Source organism: Gymnoscopelus microlampas (genome assembly GCF_963454915.1).
Source record: "Gymnoscopelus microlampas genome assembly, chromosome: 6".
Classification (NCBI taxonomy): domain Eukaryota; kingdom Metazoa; phylum Chordata; class Actinopteri; order Myctophiformes; family Myctophidae; genus Gymnoscopelus; species Gymnoscopelus microlampas.
The window spans coordinates 45016104-45028070 of NC_139943.1; the positions used below are offsets into that span (position 1 = coordinate 45016104).

Below are 11967 nucleotides of genomic sequence, written 5' to 3' on the forward strand. Positions count from 1 at the left end.
ACAATAACCGCGTTACCACCAACACTGGTACTAGCCTAAGACCTACCAAAGCCTAAGGACATTGAGCTACTGTACATATCTTCATATTAGAATTTGTGCAACATAAAAGAAACGTATTGTCACAATATGTATTACCTCTCGAATGGCCATAAATCGTGTGTCTAAGGCTCATTTCCCATATTCAGATGGAGCGCCGAACAGAGGTATTTAACAGGCCATGGCTGACACGTCTCACCCTTTGACACCAACACTAGCTCACCAGCCCAACTGTGGAGAGCGAGAGAGGGGGGGCGGGGGGCATATGTGTTAACTGACCTTTTCCATGCTCATGGTTCCTGTAATAGCATTAACACAGCAGCCACAGCCATGGCCATCAATTAGCTGGCCAGGCCTGCCTACACTACCTTAACTAATAGGTATCTCCTTCCCTTCTTCCATCCCTCATCTCCCTTTCTTTCTTCCTCTCGCCCACCACTCGTCACATTTGAGCACCATGTCCAATAAGCAGGGGATGGCTAGAAGGGGTGAACTTTGCATATCTGCAGGATACTCTTCCAATCCAGCAGGTTGGTTACCTCAATGTTCAGGGTCGCAGCACTGATGTTCGAATGCTTATAATGTATGGTATGCTAAGTCAGTTTACTCTCTGCTGCTGGTAGAATTGTATTTATTTAACAAATCGAAATTCCACTCTATGCTACTGAGAGCCCTCATTATTCACCCAACCATGATCCATCTACTAATACTCTGTGGTATGCATTATTTGTAAAGGCAAACACTCTCGTACTTTCTGAATCATCATTTTGACATTAGCAGCAGGCTACTGTTCAAGTGGTGTTCATGTCAAATCTCACAGCAGGAACAATCCAGTTCACTTAGAAGTGTTTCCTATAAGGTTTTATATCGCTCCCATCGTTTGAAAAATGACACGCGACTGAATTCAGCAGCACTTCCACACTATTTTGTGCCTACCTTTCATATCCATGGAACATTAATCCGGTTTCTTTTTAAGACATCCATAATGATCCGTTAGCAGATTTATTATGAGTCCGAGCCACAGAAAGCAAACATTTTAAATGAGACATGCACTATTTATGATATGAAACAGAAGTGTGGTACAGTAAATGCAAGCATCCATAAAGGAACAAGTAACAACATTTTCTTTTAAGCTCCACATACAGTACTGTACTATAATAAAATAAAACACGCCTATTAACAAAGACTGATATTGATACCAGGATTGCCTTTGCTACTGATGGACTGATGCAAAGGATAAAAAAGATTGTACACCATGTCCCTGTTGCTTCATTAATCTGAAGAAAAGTTAATGATCGCATGGGAACCCAAGGCCTGCTATGACGCATTCCTACAGATGTGTGCTATGCTGCCAGTAAAAAATATATATATATATAGGGGAAGTTAAAGTCCTATCTCCTCCCAGGGGATACAGAATGATTATTTATTTAGCATAATGTTTTATTTAACCAAATACGCATGAAGACCAACAACAGATCATACAATCAATGGTGGACAAAGTACTCAACCCCAGTGCTTGAGTCAAAGTATACTAGTATAGACCCCTTAACAGACGACGTCACACTGGTTGCAAGCGTCATACTGGTTGCAAATGAAACCCCTTCTGTCAGGTCTTGCTATAGGGCGCGCAGCACTAGCCAACACACAAGAGGGGGAAACCAGCGCACCCCGAAACAACAGGTTGAGAATTGATTGCATGAAACAATCACCTGTGCATCCAGTCTCAATGTTGATAAATAAATATTGGTCTATAGATACTCCATGTTACTCAACTACAAGTGAAAGTTGCTTTGTAAAATTTGTAAAAAATTCAAAGTACATTTTCTTTTTAACATCAATGCATTGCTGTGTTAAGATTTTGACATATTCCCCCGAAAGTTAATTATCTTACAGAAATGTTCAGAAAATATCTATGATACTGAAACTAGCATATCTACAAGCTCAAAACGTGTCATGACCTTGTAGATCTGCTGTTTTCACAATATTTGAAATAGGGCTTTAGTGGTTAACTCATAATGTTCTTGTACCCTTTCCCTTCATAGAAATATAGTGGACTGAAGTATCCAAAAAATTAAAAAGTACAGATACTCAAAAAATTACTAAAATATACTAAAATATTAAAATACTAAAAGTTACTGTCCACCACTGCATACAATCCATCTGCGTTAAAGCAAAATTACAATTTTGTAGAGGTTCGGGTTGTGTAGTTACCTTGCCTTGCATGATGTACAATAACTACAAATATTGGTGAGATAACTTCAGTAGTTACTCCTTTGATAAAGAAATTACAACGTGAAATAGCCTCCCAATGAATGTACAGTGCAAGGTTAAACAGGTGTCAAATTCACTCACAAATTCAAAGTCAACTCCCTGTTGGTTTGACTATTTGAAGATCCGGAAAAAGATTCGGTGGTCTGGAGAAAATTCTGATGATTTCTTATTTCCTTTAATCAACAGGATTGGAAGATGACATTTGAATTTGTAAAAACAAAAAATGCAGCCGTGTTTTGTAATGTATACATTGTCTAAATATGTTTTGTTTGCGTTCATTCATGTGCTAAAAGAGTTCCTTTGAGACCGGTTTCACATTGCGGTGTACTGTAAGTCAATGGGGAGCCTATTTTGGATGATACTCATAATATTATTATTATTATTTTTTTTTTATTCAACAGAGGTACTCACCAATGTCTGAGATGTCTCACCAATATTTGGAGTGACATCATGGCCAAGGAAACTAAACTACACAACAAAAACCTCTACCAAAGTGTAATTTCATGACATCAAGTGCATGCTGTACTTCTGCAAACTGGTCAATAGCCTCGGATCGAGTGACAGCAACTTCAATATTTTCCCCATTTCATAATCCAATTTAGACAGAGCAGCTGAATATTACCGTTTTGTCCTTTTTACATTGTGGGATTTTCAATTCCAATCATGTCCGACTCATTTCACAAATTGACCCAAATTGAAATTGAAATTGAAGGTGGCACGTCTATTCTTGGCTGGTACACTGAAGTGAAGGAGAATGGACTTGGTCTGCTGCGAAATGAGGGATTCTTTACTGCACCCTTGAGCCCGAGAACAAATACTATACATTATAATATATGGCTGGAGAGAAGAGGGGATGGAAGGAGAGGGGGGAAATGGGGGAATGGTGGTCATTAGGTAGAGGGAGAGCAGAGAGACCACTGTCTCCTGCATTCAAATTATGCTTAATCCGACACTATCAGCGCTCCTCCCCACCATCCCTCCTCCGGCTCCAATCCTTCTTTTCCCGTCATGTCTTTGCGACCATGGGGAAGGCTGTTGTGTGTGTTACCTTCCCCCAATCCGTCTCCTGCACGTCCCAGCCCCCCGGTCCCTCTCCATCTCACACACCTCTTCTGTTCTTCCTATACCTCCGCCCAGCCCCCCCCCCCCCCCCCATCTCACCAAGGACATGGAGTTAGTACCTCCTTCTATTCCTCGCCCCCTTCCTCTCCCTTTTTTATATAGATAATATATATCTTGCTCTCTCCATCTCCATCCCTTCTTCAGTCTTCCTCGTTGCTTTTCCAGAGATAACTGTGTGCAAGCTCTTGGCTCTTTCATTGCCCCCCTCCCCACCCCACCCCACCCCAAAGAAGAGGCTGGCCAGCAGACGGGAGAGAGAGAAGCCGAGTCAGCGTTTCAGCCCACTTATGATGTCACGGATAACGACCCCCCCCCCCACACACACACACACACACGCACACACATAAATAAAACTATAAATAAATAAAGATATACCTGTGTATGTATGTATACACACACACACACACACAATGCACCCATACACACACAATGAAGTATACATATTCCCTGTATGGTTCCAGTGGTCATAGTGCTTGAGGCGGAAAAACGACGGTGTCAAACAAGAGCATGAGGAATATCGTAGTGGAAAGCATTGGCACGCTGCTGCTGTGCTCAGGGGAGGTAGAGAGAGAGGAGGTAGAGAAAGAAAGAGAGAGAGAGAGAGGGGGTCGGAGGCGGTGAGCGGTAGAGAGAGAGAGAGAGAGAGAGAGAGAGAACACACAGAACCTGGAAACCCTGGAGTTGCAGAGTTGAAAATCGAACCCACCTCTCTGCACACATCTCTGTTCCCTCTCTGTGTGGGTTTCATGGGGAGGTAGAGGTATTTACCTTGGAGCTCAGGGAACAGTGCCGGGGGGTGGGAAGGTTGGGTAGGGTAGGGGGGGGGGTGTCGGGGGTGTGAGGGCCAACAGGCAGCGATTAAGAGGCAGAGGGGGAGAGAACAGAAAGAGGAAAATAAAAAAGCAGAGGGGGGAATGATTAAAGAAAGACAGCGAGAGACAGAGTTGGAGAGACACAGAAGATCTGTCTAACTGGAAAGTGATGAGGCTTAGGTGAAGATACTGAGCACGGCGGAGTTACTAGTGACATTATAGTCAGGGAGAGGGGGGGGGGGGGGGGGGGGAGAATTTGAGAGAGGGGGAGGGAGGATGGAAGAGGAGGGGTGTGTTGAATGTGTTAATACACAGGAACACTGCATCAAACCAATGCACTGCTCCGAGGCTGGCTGAGCAGCTGAGGGGAGTGCGTCAGCAGTACATTCACGTTCCCACTGAAGGACAAAGGGAGGAGGCAGAAAGAGAGAGAGAGAGAGAGAGAGAGAGAGAGAGAGAGAGAGAGAGAGAGAGAGAGAGACTTAGCTGCCTGCAACACTGACACACGTTGGAGAGGAACAGGGGAGGGAGGGGGGTGGTAGAGCAAGAAAAAAAAAAAGCGAGAGAGAGATTGGAGAATAAACAAGAAAAGAAGAAGAGGCAGGAGGGTGGTGGGGTGGTGGGTGTGTGTGTGTGTGTGTGTGTGTGTGTTGTGTGTGTGTGTGTGTGTGTGTGTGTGTGTGTGTGTGTGTGTGTGTGTGGGGGGGGGGGGGGGGGGGGGGGGGTGGAATGCTGTTACGGCTGCTGCTGTGACGGTGGGCTGGCCTTTGAGCGCTCGCATTCCTCTTCTCCATCTATCGCTCTCTTTCTCTTTCTTTCTTTCTTTCTCTCTCTCTCTCACACACACACAAGAAACACACTCTCTCTTTTTCTCTGTCTTTCTCCTTCGCTGCCTCTATCTCTCCCTTGCTCTTGATCTGTCAGTGTTGCTCTCCCTCCTCTCTCTTCTCTCTCTCTCTCTCTCTCTCACCTCTCTCCCCTCTCTCCCCCTCTCTCTCCCTCTCTCTCTCTCTCTCTCTCTCTCTCTGTGTGTGTGTACTAGACTGGCTACTGCAGTAGCCCACCAGCCAGCCAGCCGCAAGTCTGACACCCACACTGAGGGCTAACTGCCACAACTTACTACCTCAGCCCTCGGAGATAAACTAACAAATAAGCGAAGGGGGGAGAAGAATACTGCGGGGAAGGCTGAGAGAGAGATTGAGAGAGAGAGAGAGAGAGCAAGCCCAAAGGGGGGATACAAGGCGAGCGAGCAGGAGGAAAGGAAAGGAAGCCTCGATACCTGTGTTGTGGATACAGATACGGAGCTCTCTGGAGCACACGCGTCCTTTCCCAGCACCATCCTCCGCTCCCCCCCCCCCCTCACTGCTGCCACTACCACTACGAAGAAGGAGGAGAACCGGAGAGAGCGCTTCTCTCTTGTTCTCACCCTCCTCTCCTCCTTCTCCAAGCCTTTTTTGCGAAGCTCCCGGCAAAGCGCAGCGCTTCCCCCTCTCCGGCCACCCCCACCACCCTCCTCCCGCTTCTCCAGTGCCACCATCTCTCCCACCACCTCCCTCCCTCCCCCCCATCCCCACCAACCCCAGCACTCCTCCTCCTCCTCCTCCTCACTTCTCCCTCCCACCCCCCCAGGAGGAATAGACGGATTACTGCTAACTGTGCACACGGCAGCCTGCAGCTGCTGCGACCAGGGCCAGCCCAACAACGCAAGAGAGGAGGAAAGAGAGGAGCACATAGGAGGAGAGGAGAAGGGGAAGGGAGAGGAGAGAGGAGAAGGGGAAGATGACTGTGCCGGGAGTCCTTTTTCTGCTCTCCTTCTCTCGGTCTCCATCAGAACGGGGCTAATCAGCGACGGACTAGCCCTTGGCAAAGTCACAGAGAGGGAGGTCTCTTCAGTGAGCAGGCGACCAGCCGAGCTGCGAGCCAGCCAGCCAGCCCGGCCAGCTAGCACATGCATCAGGAGCTGACAGAACTGGGGATTTTTTTAAAATTCATTTTCACTTTCTTTTCTCTCTCTCTCTCTCTCTGCCTCTTCTCTCTGGTTTAGCCGTATTATGGATCGTTGTGATTCATCCACAGCGGAGCTGCGTTCTGGAGTCTGCCGCCTGACAGAGGGGCAGTTATTGGGGGCAGAAGGAATCCGGGCACCTGCCCAGCCTGCCTGGCCTTACCTCTGCCACTGAGGGGCTTTCCATGCGACTCTCAGTCTCTCTTCATATACCAGGAGCCATTTTGTACCGTTGGTTAATCGAGGGCCACTTTTCCAGAGACAGGAAACAACAAAACGTCTATTTTACACGTCTCTCCATGGGAATTATAAATGAATCCGATGATCACAATTTGTAACATTCAGAAAGACACAAAAGGACCACTTTCAAACTAATGAGGTAGGTGATTGATACTGTTTTTCAGCCTCTCCTTTTTTATTGCTGCAATCTTTTTCCTCTGCTGCTGCTCTGACATTAATCTCTCCCTCTCTCTTATTCCATCTCTCTCTCTCTCCCTCTCCCTCTCTCTCACTCTCTCTCTCTCTCTCTCTCTCTCTCTCTCTGCGCAGCATATCCCTGTGCTGTCGATGGAAGCTGGGAGCCTTGACTTGCTCCAGCCAGGCTAGGGTGGTCAGTCCTCCGGTGTGTGCCGTCTCCCCCTACCATGCAGAATAATGAGCCCTCCACACCATGAGTCGTTTGGGCCGGGTTTCTCTGCAGCCTACCTGGAAAGCAGTCCTGCTCGCCGTGCTCGCCCTCATGGTGTCAGCTCCCAGTGTGTGCCAGGCCACGAGCCCCGTGCCGGGCCAGGCCGCCCCGCAGAACTGTCCGGGTGTGTGCTCCTGCACTAACCAGCTCAGCAAGGTGGTGTGCACCCGCCGAGGCCTGGTCAGGGTGCCTCCCAACCTCCCGACCAACACCAGGTACCTGAACCTGATGGAGAACAGCATAGAGACCATCCAGGCGGACACCTTCAGGCACCTGCATCACCTGGAGGTGCTGCAGCTGGGCCGCAATGCCATCAGGCAGATCGAGGTGGGGGCCTTCAATGGTCTGACCAGCCTCAACACCCTGGAGCTGTTCGACAACCGGCTGACGGTCATACCCAGTGGAGCCTTCCAGTACCTGTCCAAGCTGCGGGAGCTGTGGCTGAGGAACAATCCCATCGAAAGCATCCCCTACTATGCCTTCAACCGCGTCCCCTCTCTGATGAGGTTGGACCTGGGGGAGCTGAGGAAGCTGGAGTACATCTCTGAGGGGGCCTTCGAGGGCCTCCAGAACCTCAAGTACCTCAACCTGGGGATGTGCAACCTGAGGGAATTCCCGACCCTGTCTCCGCTGGTGGGCTTGGAGGAGCTGGAGATATCGGAGAATGTTTTCCCCGAGCTGAAACCCGGGGCCTTCCGGGGGCTCAAGTCCTTACGTAAACTGTGGATTATGAACTCTGCCATCACCAACATCGAGAGGAATGCATTTGATGACATCACAGCCCTGGTGGAGCTGAATTTAGCCCATAACAACCTTTCGTCTCTGCCCCATGACCTCTTCACGCCTCTCCAGTACCTGGTGGAGTTGCACTTGCACCACAACCCCTGGCGCTGTGACTGTGACGTGGTGTGGCTGTCCTGGTGGCTCAGAGAGTACATTCCCACCAACTCCACCTGCTGTGGACGCTGTCACACCCCGGCCCACATGAGAGGACGATACCTGGTGGAGGTAGATCAAACCACCTTCCAGTGTTCTGCCCCGTTCATACTGGACGCGCCCAGAGACCTGAACATCTCGGCAGAGCGGGTGGCAGAACTCAAGTGTCGCACGGCTGCCATGAGCTCCGTGCGGTGGCTCCTGCCCAACGGGACGGTGCTGACCCACGGGTCGGCCCACCCGCGGATATCGGTCCTGAACGACGGGACGCTCAACTTCTCCAACGTCCTCCCTTCCGACACGGGGGTCTACACCTGCATGGTGACCAACATGGCGGGAAATTCCAACGCCTCGGCCTACCTGAACGTCAGCAACGCAGAGCTCAACACCTCCAACCTGTCCTACTTCACCACGGTCACGGTGGAGGTGATGGAGCCCACGGTGGAAGAGACCCCCAAGCCCAAGCCTACCGTCCCCGCGTCGCCCTCGGTCTTTCAGCCGGTCTTCATCTCCACGCCCACCGTGCTGCTTCAGAACACACAGACACCCCGGCAGGTGTCGGTACCAACGGCCAGACCCCCCAGCGGGCCGGCCGCTAGCCTGGACGAGGTGATGAAGACCACCAAGATAATCATCGGCTGCTTCGTCGCCGTCACCCTGCTGGCGGCGGCCATGTTGATAGCGTTCTACAAGCTGCGTAAGCGGCACCAGCAGAGGAGCACGGTGGCGGCGGCCAGGACCATAGAGATCATACAGGTGGAGGAGGAGGTTCCTCCGGTTCCGCCGCCCACTTCCGGCTCGAGCGGCTCCGACGAGACCGGCCTGGTGCTGCCCACGCTAGTGGAACACAACAGTAACGCGTTTAAGCCCGGATACGTGTCCTCTTCCTCGTCCTCGTCCCGCCGCGGGACCTACGGGGCCCACTGGACCCAGAACAACCTGGGCAATTCTCTGCACCGCTCTGTCAGACAGCACCACAGTCACATCAGCACCATCGCGGAGCCCTACGTCATTAAGACTTCTCACACCAAGGAGAAGGTTCAAGAGACCCAAATCTAAATAACGCTGACTATGGATATATCTCTGACTCTCTGGCTCATTCCCCTTTCCTCTTCGCCTCTCTGCTCACCAGTCCTTGCAATAGAATGCACAAAGAACAAACAAAAAAACAAAAACAAAAAAACGGTACCTTTTTTGTACAGATGTGCAAAACAGAGACTTTTTTCTTTCTTTCTTTTGTGTACATGCCTATACATAAGTATATGAATATGGAAAAAAAATACATATATATATAAATCAACCTACTGTCAGGCAGTGGTGAGAGATGCAGATTATATTAGAAAAGAAAGTAAATTCAAACTATTTTCTAATACCTGGTGACTTCTATTTAAAACAGAAAGACAATGAACTGCTTTTGTGATTGATAAATGATTGAAAAACAAAGGATGTCCTGTCTAGATATAGTTCTTTTGTTTGATTTTGTTTTGGCCATGCTATTTAGGATGCAGTAAAAAAAAAAAAACGAAAAAGAAAAAAACAACAACTTTATACCGAGATCAGTTTCAAAACACAGCCCCAAAATTTATGTTACTTCAACGGTTATGCTTCTTACAGTTCCAATTTATACTGTGCCAAATGTTATATGCAATAAAGGGAATATGTCCGGATTATCACACAAAGACACAGACAAAATCTAGAAGGAGATTTTTTTTTTGTCCAGGGATAGCAGTGTAATGGCACGGATGGATTGTGCTGTTCAGTAGCTATCAGCCAAATGCTTTTGGACTGCAGTGAATTTCTGCAGCTAAGGTTTAACCCTCTGTTTGCTGGAGCTAAGCTAAGCGTTTCTTTGATGATACCAGTGCTTCTTAGTTGTAGCGTATCTGAACCTGTTTATTAAGTGTGCACATAATTTCCCACCGGCTCATCTGGCAAAGACTGAGCGCGGGGCTAATAGCAGTCATCGCAATTACTTTATTCAATTATTGGTTGCATTCTGTATTGTTTCTGCTCCCTTAGGTTTTTTGACATGCTTCTTAATGGTTTGTGTAGTGTTTTAGGGCTAATTTAGTAATGCATTACAGTGGTTGCCTGACTTGTCTCTGCAAGGGCTCATTCCAATGCAAATTCTTTCAAAGGAGCATACATGTGGTGCAGTGATACAGGGCTTTGCTGACCAGCCATTCTGCTTTCAGGGAGAGAGAGAGAGAGAGAGAGAGAGAGAGAGAGAGAGAGAGAGAGAGAGAGAGAGAGAGAGAGAGACAAAAATATGAAAGCATTGAAATGAAACAATATGAATGTCTGATATACTGAGGCTTTTCCATTGAACATATTTTTCTTTTTCTTTTATTTTCCTTTTAATTAGTTTATTTTGAGTAACACTATTTTTATGGGGAGATCAAGGAGGCTATACAAAATAAAAAACCTTTGGTTTGTATTTCTCTAATCGGAGACACTCTGAGCTGCCATTTTTTCTTCTCATTCAACCATTTGCCATTAGCACGTTAACCTATTTAGCTACAGTACAACGGCATCGAGCAATATTGCAAATTCCACCTTGCATTTTTACTCTCCTATGCATTTATTTACTTAGCATCTGCATGAATGGGTCTTTAAGTAACTGGAGCACAATGCTGCATTATACCCCACAGTGGGGCTTCTATGCAGGTCAAATAGGCTGCTGCTCTTTGATGCTCTTTCTCAGTTCTTCACATTGAAGGGGTAAAGGCCAGTGCAATCCCACAATTCTATGCCCCGGCTTCCTGTCATTATGTAATCACCTGCCGAGTGTAACCCTTATGTCGTTTATTGAGGGAAGACTAGTATCATCTCGGAGGCACTACCGTGCATTTAATCACAACAAGAATGCATAAACGTGTTCATTATCATCCCACTGTAAAAAAAAAAAAAAAAAAAAAGTAACATGATGAACTGTGCTATTTGATTAAAAGGCAATTCCTGCCAGCATTCCAAACATCACCTATATATATATATATATATATACACTGTATATATACTGTATATATATATATATATATATTTCTGAATCATCCTGACGTCAGTGAGTGGAAAGGCCAGTTGCCATAAATAAGCCTCTTCCTGGTGTCTGTGGTGGCTGGGAAGCCGTCACTATGACTTTATAACCCGGCCCTTCAGTTAACCACTCACTCACCGGTCGTTGTCGTGCCGTGGCCAGGCCAACAAATGTCATTCAAAGCCCGTAGGCTACGTACATGGAGCACCAGGGAGAGGTTTATGTGTTGCTGTACAAAAGTGATGCTTCTGTGGCTATTTTGAGACAAAAAAAGGAAATTACAGTATGACCCTTGTGATTGCAGGGCCATTGACTGGCATGACACGTTGACAGGAACACCAAGGCTGTGTTTAAAGCCTTGATACTGGACTTCCTGTAGCGTTAAAGGCAGAGTTAACCATTTCCTGCCTGATTAACAGCATGTTACTATGTAAAAACCTCTCTTACTGCACTGCCATTTTCCAATTAACAACTATATTGGATCTAATTAATCTAATAATGGATACATTTGTGAACAATTTTTTTTCCCCCACAAATTATTTCCTTTCAATATGCTGGCAACGGCATTTAATCAGCAGCAATTTTCTTCACACCAGTAGAGGCAATTACTGTACCATGTTTTGTTATCTTATTTAGTCAACCTGCAAATCTGTGCGATCTGTGTACCACAGATTTCCTTTTTTTCCCCAATACAGTCTGTGCCAACAGACATGACTCTAAGCGTAGTGTTTAAAAGCAGATAAATATTTATTCAAACCTGCATTGTACGCATTCACAATGATAGAATTGTGTGACACTAGGCACAGTTTAAAGGCCATTCTGATATTAGGGGAAAGGGGAACAGCGTCTGTGATGATAGTAGAGTCAGATTACCATTTTTGAAATGTGAGCATCACTTGAATGGTGGATTTACATGCGTACACAAACCAATTGGGGGACATTCCTGTGGGGATGTCAGATATCTAACACATTCCCGGCATCAAACAGATGCTGATTATGATGATATGTCTCACTGCACAATAATGTGGTTTCCCCAGCTCTGGAGGATGGAGAACTAATGGAG

General features: G+C 47.1%; 1 protein-coding gene across 1 annotated transcript; it reads left to right on the forward strand.

Annotated features, from left to right (window-relative positions):
• Window positions 1–5786: 5786 nt before the first annotated feature.
• On the forward strand, window positions 5787–9586 carry lrrc4.2 (leucine rich repeat containing 4.2). Its single transcript, XM_084059237.1, has 2 exons — window positions 5787–6625; window positions 6796–9586. The coding sequence occupies exon 2, from the start codon at window positions 6917–6919 to the stop codon at window positions 8927–8929; it is 2013 nt and encodes a 670-aa protein (XP_083915363.1). The 5' UTR covers window positions 5787–6625; window positions 6796–6916; the 3' UTR covers window positions 8930–9586.
• The last annotated feature ends 2381 nt before the right edge of the window (window positions 9587–11967 follow it).